Source organism: Eriocheir sinensis, chromosome 70, assembly GCF_024679095.1.
Source record: "Eriocheir sinensis breed Jianghai 21 chromosome 70, ASM2467909v1, whole genome shotgun sequence".
NCBI classification, from domain to species: domain Eukaryota; kingdom Metazoa; phylum Arthropoda; class Malacostraca; order Decapoda; family Varunidae; genus Eriocheir; species Eriocheir sinensis.
Window position 1 is genome coordinate 2,720,275 of NC_066578.1, and position 17,555 is coordinate 2,737,829.

The 17,555-nt window shown below is 43.8% G+C and overlaps 1 protein-coding gene across 1 annotated transcript; it reads right to left on the minus strand.

The window, feature by feature from the left end:
- Positions 1–2,975: 2,975 nt before the first annotated feature.
- On the minus strand, positions 2,976–17,118 carry LOC126988653 (thymidine kinase, cytosolic-like). The gene is made up of 3 exons (XM_050847014.1): positions 16,818–17,118; positions 11,657–12,291; positions 2,976–3,826 (listed from the first exon to the last, which is right to left on the minus strand). Exons 1-2 carry the CDS (start codon positions 16,847–16,849, stop codon positions 11,661–11,663), a joined length of 663 nt encoding a protein of 220 aa, XP_050702971.1. The 5' UTR covers positions 16,850–17,118; the 3' UTR covers positions 2,976–3,826; positions 11,657–11,660.
- Between the last annotated feature and the right edge of the window lie 437 nt (positions 17,119–17,555).

The following is a 17,555-nucleotide window of genomic DNA, read 5'->3' on the forward strand; positions in this document are numbered from 1 at the left end:
ATAGGGATTTTAGACAAGAAAGTGATTACAAGCAATGAAGTGTAACAATATTAAGAATATTAAAAAGCTAATTCTCCCAGGTGCAGCAAGTCTTGTGAATAATGATAATAAAGTCAAAGAAGGCAAACTTGAGGGAAGCATGCAAGGACATAACTAACCAATAGGGAGCATACGCCCACAGGTGCGTCGCTTCACTCACTTTCCATTCACTCCTGGCGGTCCTCCCGAGCAAGCTCCCACGCAGCTGACCTGTCCATCCCCAAGTCCCTCCTGTCAGGATCGGATGACTTGCCCCAGCCATGAATTACATGGGCAGCTCCTTGGTCTCTACTTAGGGTTGTCTCGTACAGAAACCCTGTGAGCAGGATCGATGTCCAGGAGGTGCGCCACATACCCAATATAGCCAGAGTTTGTGTTCATGGAATAGGCTGGTAACAGGCCTCGATTCAGTTTCATGGAGTAGTCCCTGGTTTGACACAGTCATCCCAACAATATCCCATGCTCCTGCGAAGGCACTTGATACGAAAGACATCAACATGCCTCTCCGAATCACTATGTCTCACAGCAATACAGTAAGAGGGAGCACAAGCAACTCAAAAGATTTGAATCTTTGTCCACCTGCATAGATATCGACAACGCCATATACTGTATTTTTTGCGTATAACGCACACATTATTTGAATAAAAAATGCCAGAAAGTTACCCTTGGGCATTATACGGCGAAGGCACAAATTTTTTTAATCTTTTTTTTTTCGGTCTGCCTTTTTCTGCCATAATTTTGAAGTTTGTGTGGGGTTTTATAAGTCAGCAGGATTCCTAGGCTGACACACAACTTCTCCGTGCCAATCTCAGTGTTTCCGTGACTGTAACAATGGCAGGAGTTTTTTGTATTTTCCGCATCTGAATCCGTGCCCGAGTGTCCACAGCCAGTGACCTTGACTCCTCATAAGACTACTCTTACTCCAAAAAGAGCTCTCAGTGTGAGTACAATTGGGAGAAAGCTGAAAGTGACTTTTTTAAGCTTTGAAAGTGGTGTTAGTGGTGAAGACGGGCTGAGCCCATTATCGTGCAACCTCAGTTTGGTGGCCATCCGGCCATCCTGTAGATCAGGGATGGGCAACTTCCGGCCCACGGGCCAAATCCAGCCCGCATAGGCCTAGCGTCTGGCCCACCACCCTGCTCGGCATTAATATTGCAATCCCATGCATTGCAGACATGACATTGTATAATAACATTTGTTAGCCCTGATGAACCCTACAACATGGCATTATAGTTTTTTTTTTTTTGTTTTTTTAACGTCTTGGCCTGTGGCGCCGGTAGGCCTTCATAGTAGGGCCTGATGGTTGGCCCCAGCCCGTTGTGGCACAGGCAAGTGTTTATAGTGGCGCCATCTTTACTTTTCATCATTTTCCATTTTAGACCCCGAGTTGCATAATATAAATTGTTGGGGGGGTGTTGTGTTGGAGGGTCATGCAATGCTGATCTAGCACAGTTTTTGTGCTACTAACACTTGTTCTGCATTATTTCCCTTACCTCATCTCTTCAAAAGGATAAGTAGCTCTGGCTGGCCCCATACACTCAGCAGTGATTGCAGAACTCACATAAGCTTGTTAAAAATCAGTAAAACAAAAAATAGACAAATTATGGCAAGTAAAAGAACATCTCCAAATGTTTATATCACTTATTACATATCACTGTATTATGCAAATTATTGAAACTACTCATATAAAAACAAAATCAGTTTAAAGGAACTGAAAGAAACACTATTAATTATAACTACACCTATAACCAAATAATAGATTAAATGTGATGAGTAAAAACTGAATAACTATGAACATGTCACATCCCTGTCTGAGCGGTGAGCTGAGTGTGCATGGGTTCACTGGCTGAGGCTGGCGTTAGTGTCATCCATACATTTACGGTGTTCCATAACAAACACTTATTTATTTTCCTCTGCTCTCATTCTTACTTCATCACATGACTTCTTTAACATCCGCTCTTTATGTTACTAAACTGGAAGCTACAGAAATGATGAAATAAAGGCAAACTATACTATTTATCTTTACCTAACCATATAACAGTGAAAAATAAGAACAAACAAGCAACTAAACTTAAACATTTGATGCCTTTTACTAATTCCATTCATTATTCTATTCATAAATTTAAAGCTAATATGAGGAGGTAGTGAAATAAATGCAAGCTATACTATTTCTCTTTACCTAACCATATAAAAGCAAAAAATAAGAACAAACAAGTAACTAAACTTAAACATTTACTGCCTTTTACTAATTCCATTCATTATTTTATTCATAAATTTAAAGCTAATATGATGAGGTAGTGAAATAAAGGCAAACTATACTATTTCTCTTTGCCTAACCATATAACAGCAAAAAATAAGAACAAACAAGTAACTAAACTTAAACATTTACTGCCTTTTACTAATTCTATTCATTATTCTATTCATAAATTTAAAGCTAGTAGGATGAGGTAGTAAGGATTCATAACTAGAAAATTCAAAATGTTAGCAGGTAATCACAGAGTATTACATATTGTAGTCCATTCACTTAACCCAGTAGCCGTGGGGATCATGTTTCTTAAAGGCTCCTCTAAGCGAATTAATGAGAAAGAATCATCACTCACGTAAATCATTATATAATAAATAGCAACGCATTTGTGATCAGTTTATGGATCCTCTATTTTGGGGGGTTTATGTTAAGACAAAGATTTGGCCCGTCACTGGTACCTGGTTAACCCAGTAGCGGCAACAGACCAAATTTGTGGCTTTACCGTGTAGCAGCAACAGGACAAATTTATGCCATGATTTAAACCCCAAAAAACAGATGATACATAATCTGATCACAAATGCTTTGATATATATTATGAAATGGTTTGTGCGAGGGGTGATTTTTTCTCATTTTTCTCGCTTGGGGGGACCATTAAGAAACATGATCCCTGCTGCTACTGGGTTAAGTTGGCTCCCTCCTAGCAGTGGGTGGGTCCCTTGCCAGGTGTGTATATAGGGATGCTGCTGACTGGCTGTTGGGGAGGGGGAGGTGTCTGATATTTCCGTTGCTCAATGAATGCGTATGTAGGTTCAGAAAATATATATTTCTATTTCTTTACTGAGTTCATCTGGGATCTTTACTTATAAGTTCATCTGGGATCTTTACTTAGTTCATCTGGGATCTTTACTTAGTTCATCTGGGATCTTTACTTAGTTCATCTGGGATCTTTACTTAGTTCATCTGGGATCTTTACTCAGTTCATCTGGGATCTTATAAGTTCATCTGGGATCCAGCTCAAGTGAATCGACTACAGTAAGAGATCACAGAACCTTAAAAATGACTGCAATTTCTTAAAGCAACTGCAGATTATAAATAATATCAACTTCAACTAAAAAATCACAGACCTTTCAATAGTGGAAAAAAAAAAATAAATAAATAAATAAAAAAATCAACAGTTGCATTATTAAAGTACTTTGCAAATAAAAATTAACCGCCATTACTTTTCTATTTAAAAATTGACGAATAAAGTGAATATAAATAATTGATATGTATAAAGCAAAAGCGTGTTTACTTACGACACAGACAATTATCAAGAAGGTTTACGAGAGTAGGTCACTGAGCCTTTGAAGTGCATCCCTAACTCTTTTCCATCAAGTTCATAACATCTGTCCGCAACTCTAAAACCCATGACTCAATCTCCTCTATATGGAGTTTCTGACTGACCGCCATGTCGTTTTGGTGATTGAGGTTCTTCACTTTCTCCATCACTCTGGGTGGATGCTGTGGTTCCATCTCCTTCATCTGCTTCAGTGGAAGGCTCGTCTGGAGGAGAGACAAAGGAAATCTCTCGTTATCCTTCAGGAGTTAAAACATTACCACCATCTTCCTCTAATGCCTCTCGCTCTTGTAGTGTGTTATTTGCACTTTCAACTACTGGCTGTTCCTCCTTCTGGTTCAGTGGAAGGCTCGTCTGGAGGAGAGACAAAAGAAAATCTCTCGCTATCCTTCAGGAGTTAAAACATCACCCCATCCTCTCCTCTAATATCTCTGGCCCTTCTAGTGTGTTATTTGCACTTTCAACTACTGGCTGTTCCTCCATCTGGTTCAGTGGGAGACAAAGGAAATCTCTCGCTATCCTTCAGGCGTTAGAACATCACCACCATCCACCTCTGACACCTCTGGCCCTTCTAGTGTGTTATTTGCACTTTCAACTACTGGCTGTTCCTCCATCTGGTTCAGTGGAAGGCTCGTCTGGAGGAGAGACAAAAGGAAATCTCTCGCTATCCTTCAGGAGTTAGAACATCACCACCATCCACCTCTGACACCTCTGGCCCTTCTAGCGTGTTATTTGCACTTTCAACTACTGGCTGTTCCTCCATCTGGTTCAGTGGAAGGCTCGTCTGAAGGAGAAACAAAGGACATCTCTAGCTATCCTTCAGGCGTTAGAACATCACCACCATCCTTCTCTGATATCTCTGGCTCTTCTAGTGTGTTATTTGCACCTTCAACTACTGGCTGTTCCTCCATCTGGTTCAGTGGAAGGCTCGTCTGGAGCAGAGACAAAGGACATCTCTAGCTATCCTTCAGGCATTAGAACATCACACCATCCTCTCCTCTGATATCTCTGGCTCTTCTAGTGTGTTATTTGCACTTTCAACTACTGGCTGTTCCTCCATCTGGTTCAGTGGAAGGCTCGTCTGGAGGAGAAACAAAGGACATCTCTCGCTATCCTTCAGGCATTAGAACATCACACCATCCTCTCCTCTGATATCTCTGGCTCTTCTAGCATGTTATTTGCACTTTCAATAACTGGCTGTGATATTTTTGGTCCTGCAAGTGTTTACAGGGATAAATAAAATCAAACATATAACTTATTTTTTCTACAGCAGAGGAGACTGTGCAAGGGCGTAAAAAAATAAATAAAAGAAAGAAAATAAATGCATACAAGTACCTCTCACTTTATGTGAATATTGTGTTCCTGCTGAGTTTGTGTAATGTATAAGTAATTTTCACATACTCTAGCGGGGCGCCACTGCAGACTGATGACTGCTGATGTTACAAAACTTGATAAAGGAAAAGTTGGAAGAGCTATCAGGACATGATTAATTAGAGACAAATTGGTTTGTGACCTTGAAAGCCACTCATTATACGGCTTCTCACAACATGGCTTCCAAACAATCCTATCTATTCATCAAATCTATTAACCTTTTTCTAACGTCTTTCACTGTTTATATCAAATCACTGGACACTGGACGTAGTCTTGATTCAGAAAGCAGCATTGATAAAGTCCCGCATCATAAATTACTTTTACAATTAAAAGCAAATAGGTATTGACGGTCAAAAAACCATGGATCGCGAATTGTTGAGCAACAGACAACAAAGAGTAGTGACTTCCTTCAACTATATCAACTAGAGTAGAAATGCAACGTTTTGAGTCTCTGATTAATGTAAAATCACTTTTTTTATGTAAATCGATGTAAAGCCTCTTTAGGTCAGCATCAAGAGTTCAGTCCAAGCTGGGGACATTTAGGGTCGTATTATAAGACATTTCGTCGCCCAAGAACGCATATTTGACAAGGCTATCGTGGGAGTTTAGGGCATTTCCAAGGGTAGTTTTATGGCCCTGATGGTAGTTTGACCCTTCCTCTGTACCGTGAACCTGAAGAAACACTCATTAGAACCCGACTGACCCCCTCTTTGACCTTTAGAAATAGCTGGTGTGAGAAGCGAAAGTGTCTTGCAATACCAGCCTTATGGTCCCCTTCCCAGAAAGGGAGATCTGTTTCTGAGTGTACAGTACCTGCATAAACATATTTGGTAGAATTAAATTACATGGGGAACTTTTGGAATGTATCCCAAATATCCAGAATTTATGCTGATCTGGCACCTAAATCCCCATCAGTTGCCAATTACTAAGGTAAAGGTGAAGTTGGGGGCATACACTGTAGCAGCACGTGGCCTCGGTGCTCATCTCCGTAACATTGGCCCTTGAGCCTGTGGTGGGAGGGAGCCCATTACCCCGGGACACAGGGCCAGTGTGACATCCGGGTTACCACAGTTTACCTTCCCCAGGTTTCCCCAGGTACCCATTTATCAACCAGCCCGAGAGGGAGGATGAACAGCTGGGTGAGCTGCACGCCGACTGCCCGGGCCGGGATTCGAACCTGGGACCGCGGAGTAGTAGCCAGGTGCGCTGACCACTAGACCACGGAGCTGTAAAAATGGTTAAAACCAGCTCAGTAAATGTACTTTACATGCTGTATGTGCAGGGTGGGTGAGTGGAATGGTGGGAACACATCGGTTGATCTTGCATTGGCCCAAGAATACTCGCCGTGAAGTGGGAGTTTTTTTTTTTTTTTTTTTTTTTTTTTTACGGCAGAGGAGACCGTGCAAGAGCGTAACAAAAATAATAAATAATAATAAAAAAAAAAAAAAAAAAAAAAAAGCCCGCTGCTTACTACTCCCGGAGAGTGCATCGCTTCACTCACTCACTGACTCCACTCCCAACGGTCCCCCTGAGCAAGATCCCATGCTGCTGCCCTGTCCATCCCAAGTCCCTCCAGACAGGATTGATCAACTTGCCCCAGCCATGAGTTATGTGGGCATCCCCTTGGTCTCCTCTACTCAGGGTTGTCTTATTCAGAAACAACCCTGTGAGCACGACCAATGTCTGGTAAGTGTGCCGCATGCCCATGTATCCGGGGATGGCGTTCATGGACTAAGGTGGTAACAGGCCTCGATTCAGTTTCATCGGTAGTCACTGGTTTCAACTTTCATATTAACCCGGTAGCAGCGATGGGCTAAATTTGTGGCTTTACCGTGTAGCAGCGACGGGCCAAATTCATGGCTTTACCGTGTAGCAGCGATGGGCTAAATTTGTGGCTTTACCGTGTAGCAGCGACGGGGCAAATTTGTGGCTTTACCGTGTAGCAGCGACGGGCCAAAATTGTGCCATGATATAAATCCCCCAAAATAGATGATGCATAATCTGATCACAAATGCTTTGATATATATTATGGAATGGTTTGTGTGAGTGGTGATTTTTTCTCATTTTTCTTGCTTGGAGGGACCATTAAGAAACGTGATCCCCGCTGCTACCGGTTTAAGTCATTCCAGCGATACCCCTTGATCCTGCAAAGGCACTTGGCACCAAAGGCACTGACATGCCTCTCCAAGTAATTATTCAGTGTCCATGTCTCACAGCCATCCAGTAAGACAGGGAACACAAGAGACTTAAAGATTCAAAACTTTGTTCGCCTGCAAAGATATCGACAACAAAATATACTCGTTTTGAGCTTGTCCATAACACCGCAGGCCAGGCCAATTCATTGAGTGAGTTCCTGGTAAGACCCATCATTGTTATGCACTACGCTACCAAGGTATGTGAAACTTTTGGTGACCTCGACATCTCACTACATGCACAAACAGGCTGAACAGTGTCGTCCAGCAAGCCTCCAAATGACTGGACCTTGGTTTTGGCCCAGGAGACCTTCTGTCCCAGAGGCTTTGCCTCCTCATGCAGCACTTCCAAGAGCCAACGTCAGAACCTCCAGCGATTCTGTGAGAAGTACAGCATCATCAACTAAAACAAGATCAATGACCTTGATGCTGCCAACCGATGCTCTGCAACAACATTGATCAACAACTTTACCTAATACCCAGTCAAGACAAATGTTGAAAAGTGATGGGGCAAGGATGCACCCGTGCCTCACTCCTGAGTTAACAAGGAAGAAGCCCAAAACACCTTCCCCACACTTCACAGCACTCAGTCCCAGAGTAAGGGCCAGTCATCAGGTCAATAATCCTTGCAGGAATCAATGGATCCACAGAATGTCTCAAGGCATATGCTTCTTTCTATACAAATTAGTAATAAAAATAAGAAACAGGTAATAAAAATGATCATAACTGTAAGACATGATTCTTCTGAGTGATCATGTTTGCTCTCCTGCTACCTCTGGGGCTGTTGAGCTTATTATAAGCCCAACAACCAGTCACCTTTTGTAGGGGTCCATGGTGGGTGGAGCATGGGAGAGTGAATTTTAAGCATTTGTAGGGCATCCAGTACTTTTGACAGGTCTGGTTAGGGCAAGAGAGCACCCCTGCCCCGAACATACCCACCCCCTATTCTTGGGGGCTGCCAGGGCGGTGCAGACAAGACAAAAGCTCATCAAACTGGCTGAGTAGACAAGACCCACCGAACGGGCCAGAAGCCCCCGTGAGGTATATGGAGGGAGGAGAGAGGAAGAGCCTCTCAAAAGACCCTTCCTGCATCTGTATTAAATACATCTTATGTGCTTTATCTCTCACTCTACCTCACTAAACTCTATGTAAATTTAAAATTCTTTGAATTCCTAAAGTGAGCAAGTCTTGACCTTCTCGCCTCTTCGCTGAAATCTCCATCCTAGGAGATTTCCAATATTCACCCAACTTGGGCTTTCAATCTCTTCACTGACCATCCTGGTGAACAAGCAACTTTGCTATCCTCAACTCAACGACGACCTAGCAGCAGCCCAGCCAGCACCACGTACTGTCTGGCCTGGAGATCGCCCAACAACATTCTAGACCTCTCCTTACCTCAACTTCCTTTTGCTTATCTCAAACTGTTCTCTCCGTTGGGCTCCTCCGATCACAATCTTATTTATCCTGTCCTAGATAAGAGGCGATGTTTGGCGACCTGAGGAAGACGACCTCAGATTTCCCGTGGGATGATTATTTCCCTGGGAATGGAATTTCTGTTTCCAGGAGACCATCCACCAGTGTGTGCCCTCTGTGTGGAGGTATTACATCTCTTGATGCATCACTTACATTCCTCGTTCTTTTTCCTTCTCCTCACAAAATATCTTGGTTTAACTTTATTCACGCTTGTTTATAGTAGCTCTGCCAGAGAGGCAGCTAAAGCAAAAGTTTGCTATTTCTAACCTTAAAAATTATTAATAATACATTTGCTACTTGAAAAAAACTCTTCAAAATTAATTCAAATGTCAAAAAGAAAAAATTAAAAAATGTCAAAACCTTGCTTTCTCATCTCTTCCGTGACTTCTCCTCCAACTTACCAAAACATCACTCACTTCTTCTCACTCCTTTCCTCCTCCACTCCCCTCACTGCAACACTCACTCCCCATCTATCTCTCTCATCTATCTCTTCTTTTCTCTCAACTTTTTCTAACTCCCACTCTGACGATTCTGGGCATATTCCTCTCCACTCCCCCCTATGCCTGCTTGCCTCTTATCTTGTTTTCAAAATGATTTTATGAATTTCCTCTGGCCCTCCTTCAATCAGAAATGATGTGCCTATGGGGATGCTCCTATTGTCCTTAAAAACCACCCTGCTCTGCCCGGTCACCTTCTTGGTCAAACTCTTCGCTCTGTCTGCCAACACTTACCTTCCTTTTCTTTGAGTATGCCTTTGCCACAGCCTGTACCTAAGAAGGGGGTGCGGTCCAATCCCTCAAACTACTGTCCTATTTTTTTACTTTTTGTTGTCTATCTAAAGCTTTTGAATCAATCTAACCGTAAAGATTCAAAGCACCTTTCCCACTTCGACCTTTCATCTGATCGCCTATAGGGTTCCGGCAAGCCCTCTACTGGTGACTTCCTAGCTTCTTAACTGACTTGGTCATCCTCTCTAGTAGCGCTTGGGTGAAACTTTGCGCTTTTAGGGTCTGGCACAAATCTTCTTTTTCTAAACTAAACTACCGGTTTCTATCCTTCTCTCTGTACCTTTACTCCAGTTTCCTTTCTCTGACTTCTCTTTCTTCCGGGTAGACAGTCACTGTTCTTCTTCCCTCTAATAATAGTGGTGTGGTGTCACAGAGGTTCTGTCATCTCCCACTCTTTTTCTGTTGTCCTCCATTCTGCATTATTCAACTTTTAATAGAAGACCCACCTTCAGGATTCAGGAACTAAGAAGGAAGGAGGCTGAACAGGCCTTACAGACAGACTATTTTGCTATTATTTCCGATTGGGGCAAGAACCCTCAGTCCTTCAACGCCTCCTGGTGTCCTTTGCTTTCCACAAAACACACAGCCACACAACAATCAACCCTATTCTTTCTTCCAAACACAACACCCTTCCTTCAACACTAAACATCTAAATCAACTCGGTCTATCCAAAACTTCAAAACTCAAACCTCATCTCTCATCTCTTCTTAATAAATCTTCCTCTCGGCTCTCTGCTCTGTACTTCCTCCGCCAGTTCTCCTTGCCCAGTCACTGTATACAGGGGCCTTGTCTCTTCCCCCTCATATGGAGTATGCATCTCATGATGTGTGGGGGCACCACAGCACACCTCTTCTGGACAGGAGGCAGGGGCTCTTCTCTCATCTCATCAGCTCTCCATACCATACTGATATTCTTAACAATTCCACCCAATGTTGCCCTTCTTCTATTCTTTCTTCTATTCATCTTTCACTGCTCTTCTGAACTCACTTGCTAACTGCTCCATGCCCCCCTGCCCCCTCCCTCTGCACTCACTTTTCACATGCTCATCCTTATACTGTCCAAAACCCTTATGCAAGTTAACCAGCAAGCATTCTCTTTCCATCCCCACGCTGGTAAACTCTGGAACAATCTTCCTTCATCTGTATTTCCTCCTGCCTACTTGAACTCTTCTTTCAAGAGGAGGGTATCAGGACACCTCTCCTCCTGAAACCGACTTATCTTTCTCTGGATCTTTTTTAGGAGCAGGAGCAGGCTTTTTTTTTTTTTTTTTTTTTTTTTTATGTTTTTTTTTTGAGCTTGAGCTCTCTCCTAAAAAAAAAAAAAAAAAAAAAAAAAAACCTAGGACCGGACTTAATCTCTGGCAGGATCTTCGTGTGGGTGCCTGGAACATCCCGAGCTTCTCAGATGATCAATGCCTACCCCATCTGTCAACTGAACTCAGGAGGCTGAGAGTGGACATAGTGGGGCTCTCTGAGACAAAGACCTGGCAATGGAGAGATCAGTAGTTGGGACTATATACCTATTACTGATCAGGCCAGAGGGTGATGAGCGTAAGGGTGACATAGCTCGGGTGAAGTCTTGTTAAGGTGTGGTGAGATGTGTGGCGTTGCATTCCACCACCCAATAATTCTCTTAGTCCAATAACCCTTTTCCACATGAAAGCCTGGTCGGGATACCAAAAACACGTGCTTTCACAAGCATTTCCCGCCACCCATTGACGATGTACATGGCGTCTGTTTGTCTCAGCCAAAAGAAGAATCTTTCATCACACTCTCCAGCCAATCACAGCTCTTTAGTCTACAGTCTTTAGTCCACCTGGCAGCTATGCTGGGAGCGAGAGAATGTGTCAGTGAGGGCCAAGAGTCAGAAGTGAGCGGATTTCCGTAAAATTGCTCTTCTTCTCGCCCCGCCCACACCTAACACAATGGAGGCAAGTTTACCAACACCTTATAGCACACAGCTAAATAGCTGTTCTACATGCTGACATTTATGGGTGTTGGGCGGGTACCAACAAACTGGGCAATTAGCCAACACGGGCTACTTCTTTGATGTAACCTTGCAATGGATGGGTCCTTCAAATAAAAAAATGTCAGAGTAAAAATGTCCTAGAAAATCCTCAACTTTAACATACTAAAAGGGCTTTTTGATACCTCCACTATTTCCATGAGTGCCGGCAAAGGGTCAAATGTTTTGTGTATGATCTGGCCCTCACCGTTCTACTTTATGGCCTTGAGGGCCTGATGGTCAGGTGGAGGCAACTGGTTCAGAGGCAAGACGCGGAAATAACACTTGCGGCAGGTGGCGATGTACTTGTCACTCCCTCCGATCACCTCCAGGGCTGTCTCCGCTGAGGTCCGTTTGGTGTAGTGGGCCTCCTGGTAGCAAACCGTACACACAGCACTCAGCTTCACCACAGACTCGGCGAGGGGCACCAGCTGTAAAATGTTGCCAAAACCCTTGCGCTGGAAGGTCCCGTCCAAGGCTGCCACAATGACTGTCTTGCCCCTGTTGGCCATGTCTTCAGCAAACTCCACTGTGTCTGGGAAAAACTGTCCCTCGTCAATCCCGATGATGGTGTAGGCCTCAGCTGTGTCCCTGAGACCCTCCAGGCTTGTGGCGGAGGTGGCCGGGAAGATCTGCTTGTCGTGCGTCACCATTCCTGCACTGTCATACCTGTTGTCGGCGGCATACTTGATGACGAGGCAGCTGTGTGCGGCCAGCTGGTAGCGCCTCAGCCGCCTCATCAGCTCCGTGGTCTTGCCTGAGAACATGGGCCCAAAGATCACCTGAATTTGTCCTTTAGTGAGGCTTCTGGGTGCATGGGGGACGCACAGATGATCCATGGTGCTGTGTGAAAATATGTGGTGTCAAAGAACATCTAACTAGCATAAAACACAGGTAATCCTTGAGTTATGATGCATTTGGTTCACAACTGCTCACATTTATGACTAGGCCAATAATGTTAGTGATACTTAGTTAACCCGGTAGCAGCGATGGGCCAATTTTGTGGCTTCATCGTGTAGCAACGACGGGCCAAATTTGTGCCATGATATTTACCCCAAAAAATAGATGATACATATAATTTGATCACAAATGCTTTGATATATATTATGAAATGGTTTGTGTGAGGGGTGATTTTTTCTCATTTTTCTCGCTTGGAGGGACCATTAAGAAACATGATCCCTGCTGTTACCGGGTTAAGTAATGAGTTGACATTTCAAATATCCCATTGTGTGTAGAGCAGCTGTTTGTTTGCACAGTATTCCTGAGCCTGCTGCCCCCTCTACCCTCCCACTGTCTTGCATGCTGGCCTTACCCCGGCTGGGCTGGGATAAGGCAGGAGACCAGAAGGGTGAGTGGACTGTCCATCTATGCATCTCCCTCAGTTGCCTTTGGAACTCAGCTGCAAGTACTACTCATGCTGCAATCACTAGTCACTACTCCACCAGTTTATATGCCTACAGTCTGCTATACAAGCATACCTCTATATCTAGTAGATGCCAACTGCCTAGCATTTGAGGTGAGCAAGGGTGGAGTGAGTCTGCCCAGTTCTTTTCCCTGTTTACCAGTCTTAGCTGTGTTTGGTTCACCTGTTAGCTCTGACAATGCCCCACAGGTGAGTGAGGCGAGCCAAACTGGACAGTCCATCAGCTGGGCACAACCAAAATGGTGTCCCACAACAACAGCTCCCTCACAATAATCCTGCAGAAGCTTTTATAAACAATCGCTTTCCAGAAATAGCAAAGTTGAACAAAACATTCACAGAAGGTGAGAAGATGCAGCAGAGGTGAAACTGGCCACTCATATAACTACAGCATGTCTGTTTTTTACAAACCCCTGACCCTCCCCCACCAACACAACCTTCTGTGCAATGACTTGGCAGGTGTTTGGCTGACGCAGCCATCTTGGAAAACTTGGTAGTTCCTTTGAGTAACATTGCACAGTACGTGTTGCGTGGCTAAGGGGTCACCTGAACAGAGGGCTGGGGTGAGGTGAGTATGAAGACTGAGGTGGGGTAGGAGGCACGGGGACGCTGCTCTACCTGCTGGACATTTGAATTTTTTTTATATTTTTTAATGTAAATTTCAACTTACAACCTGCCTGGTGGAATCAAACCCTGCCATAACTCAAGGACTTCCTGTGACCTTAAAACAAGCAGGTGTTCCTCCTGGCCCACCTTGTGTCTCCTACAGTTGTACATGAAAATTAACTATTTCTTGTGTGTGTCTGTATGAATAAAAAATAAAATCAAACAATGAGCAACCGCAGCCCTCTTGCCCTGCGCCAATGAAGGTTCAAGAAGGACTCAAGTCTTTCGCCTGACGCACGCTTGTATGTGGCCTTCACCATGTTACTGTGTTTATTCTACATTTTCATCACTTGTTTTTTTTTTGTGTTTTTTTTTTATTTGACTGACTGGTCTCACTACTACTGTTTTTTTCAAATCTCCCTCATTTGTGTTATGTGGGGGACATCACAGATGCTCCATCATGACATTGAGATAACATATTACTGCAATCTAGTCCACATTCAATAAGAGTTTTAAGTATTAATGAGGCCAGGCTTTCTGCATTAAAATCATCTGTTGTTGGCATACCAATTAGACTCCTTTACTTTACATATCTTACAACTACAGATATATTTTCTATGTTGGTAGGGTCACGAGTTCCATCAGACTTAATGCTAAAAATAGTATGTCAGCCTCCTAAATATAATTAAAAACATTCTCATTAATGTCAGAATTTAAGTTGGGGGGCAGAGAACCTGATAAGGGGAACAATGCCACCCCTTGCCCCCCTAGGGATGGGCCTGCAAGACCATGAGGAAGGGGTAGTATTCCAGAAGTATATATGCCCGCCTCACTACCGTGAATATGCCTCCGTAGTCTAGTGGTCAGCGTGCCTGGCTTCTACTCTGTGGGCCCGGGTTCGAATCCCGGCCCGGGCAGTCGGCGTGCAGCTCACCCAGCTGTTCATCCTCCCTCTCGGGCTAGTCGATAAATGGGTACCTCGGGAAACCTGGGGAAGGTAAACTGTGGTAACCCGATGTCACACTGGCCCTGTGTCCCGGGGTAATGGGCTCCCTCCCACCACAGGCTCAAGGGCCAATGTTACGGAGATGAGCACTGAGGCCACGCGCTGCTACAGTGTATGCCCCCAACTTTACCTTACTGCCATGAATACTTGTGTCTTATATGAAGTACCTTGTGCACATACAACACACTGCCATATTGCTTTCTGTCAAAAATCACTTGTTCATGAGATATCAGTATCTTGCATTATGGTCTGGGGCAGCGTTGCAAAATTATCATACTCATTGCTTTGCATTTTCGTAGTTTCTCACCGATAACTATTGCAAAAAGAAAGAAAACCATCAACATTTAACAGTTTAAACGATAACTTTTTAGACTATCGTTATTTATGAGGAAACAAGTTTTTTTTGAGACCTAAAAATGATAAATGCAATGTTACAGTACGATACTTTGGCAACGCTGGTCTGGGGATATATTGGGAGATTTATTTCCATTTATCGCATTTAGGCAGCGGGGCAAAAGCCAGGTCAAATTAGATTAATTACATATGTTAGGTCAGGTAAAGTTAGATTTTGTTTGGTTAGATTTAGTTGTTTATGGTAAATAAATTAAACACTGTGCCGTTGATTGATGTCATGAGCGGCTGATGAGTGAACCTCTGGAATTTTACCAAGGAAAGTGGAGTCGGTAAATCATAAGAATAGCGGCTCCTAGCGGGTGCACATTTAGGGCACGATGTGGTGGTAATTACAACAGGTATTATTCTAGTGTTTGCCCATACTCACCCCTCACAACCAAAATTGGCTAGGGGGCCATTGAGACTTCGGGGAATGCGGTGGTAAACATGAAATGCGTCGCAAATGCATAGTTTTTGAGTTATGGGGGGTTGAAAAATACCTAGAATTTTACCTTACAACATTTCTAGCAAGTATGACGGGGTTTTGAGAAGCGGAGAGGCGTGTTTATGTCACAAGGGGTGTATTTTTCCGTGCAGGCTCTTCCCTTTCTTCACCCCGGAGTTCGCAGTCTCATCGGCCATCACCCATCAACTTAGAAGAAATCGTGAGGCCAGCGTGAAAAAATACACCCCTTGTGACATAAAGACGCCTGTCCGCTTGTCAAAACCCCGGCATACGTGCTAGAAATGTTGTAATTACCACCACACCGTGCCCTATATATGCACCCACTAGGAGATGCTATTCTTAAGATTTACCGTGGAGTCTGCTGTGGCTGCCTCGATTATCAAATTTAACCCAGTAGCAGCGGGGATCATGTTTCTTAATGGTCCCTCTAAGCGAGAAAAATGAGAAAAAAATCATCACTCACACAATCCATTTTGGCACAAATTTGGCCCATCACTGCTACACGGTAAAGCCACAAATTTGGCCCATCGCTGCTACACGGTAAAGCCACAAATTTGGCCCATCGCTGATACACGGTAAAGCCACAAATTTGGCCCATCGCTGCTACACGGTAAAGCCACAAATTTGGCCCGTTGCTGCTACACGGTAAAGCCACAAATTTGGCCCATCGCTGCTACACGGTAAAGCCACAAATTTGGCCCATTGCTGCTACACGGTAAAGCCACAAATTTGTCCCGTCACTGCTACACGGTAAAGCCACAAATTTGTCCCGTCACTGCTACACGGTAAAGCCACAAATTTGTCCCGTCACTGCTACACGGTAAAGCCACAAATTTGTCCCGTCACTGCTACACGGTAAAGCCACAAATTTGTCCCAGCACTGCTACACGGTAAAGCCACAAATTTGTCCCGTCACTGCTACACGGTAAAGCCACAAATTTGGCCCATCACTGCTACACGGTAAAGCCACAAATTTGGCCCGTCGCTGCTACACGGTAAAGCCACAAATTTGGCCCGTCGCTGCTACACGGTAAAGCCACAAATTTGGCCCATCACTGCTACACGGTAAAGCCACAAATTTGGCCCGTCGCTGCTACACGGTAAAGCCACAAATTTGACCCGTCACTGCTACCAGGTTAAAGCAGCAAACAGTAGGAAACATATCATAAGTATTGATCAAAAACAATTTAACAAATCTAACCAAACCTAACACAACTTTCTAATGGGGGAGGGTTATGGCACATCTTGATCCACCTTACTTTAAGTCAAACATTACATGCTAACAGGGAGAGGCTCTGCTTCCCCTAGCTCAGGCCCCTTGGAGGAAATTACACAGGAAATGGTAATAGAGAATGATGTCAAACTACCACCAGGGTAAATAAACTCACCCCTGGAAATGAACAAAACTCCTACCAAAGACTTGTCACGTAATGAAACACCTTGTCTCGTCTTCCTAAACTCCCTAATGACGCCCTTACCTGTTTAAGATGAAGATTGTTGTCTCAGTCATCAGTAAGCCTTAATAAACTCGGCCCAAATATCGCTGCTCCTCCCCGAAGCCTTAAAATACACTCACTTCCCAAAATCAACACTGGCTCCTCACCGCCATCTTTGTTCAGCAAGTAACCAACCTCACGAACTTTTAAATACTCTTCATTGTGACTCATTTCTTATGTTCTAGATGGGACCAGCAGGCCTTTACGCACTCACTTAAAAGGAAGGAAGGAAATGAACGAGAAACACATACATAGAAAGATGGGATAATTACAGGTAGGTAGAGAGAGAAAAAGGAAGGAAGGAAGGAAACGAGAAACACATACATAGAAAGATGGGATAATTATAGGTAGGTAGAGAGAAAGAAAGGAAGGAAGGAAAGAAATGAACGAGAAACACATACATAGAAAGATAGGATGATTATAGGTAGGTAGAGAAAGAAAGGAAGGAAGGAAGATGGGAAGGAGGGCGTGGTACGTGATGATGTTAACTTACCACTAGAGGGCAGTCCTCTTCTTTCAGTGATAAAATTAGCGAATCCACCAATAATTGCGATGTTTTGAGCAGCGGTCTGTGCGAGGTACTTGGCTGCTTCCTCTCTCTCTCTCTCTCTCTCTCTCTCTTTTCTTCTTCTTCTTGTGAGTTATTCCTTTGTTCCTCACTCTTCACTATGCCTAACACCTTGTCTTGTCTTTTCCTCCATATTCTTAAAGCCCAGTTCA

Coding starts and splice junctions, on each gene's coding strand:
- LOC126988653 (XM_050847014.1), bottom strand. CDS start 16,849: ATGACTGAGACAACAATCTTCATCTTAAACAG. Junction 12,292..16,817: donor ACAATCTTCATCTTAAACAG/GTAAGGGCGTCA, acceptor ATTTTCACACAG/CACCATGGATCATCTGTGCG.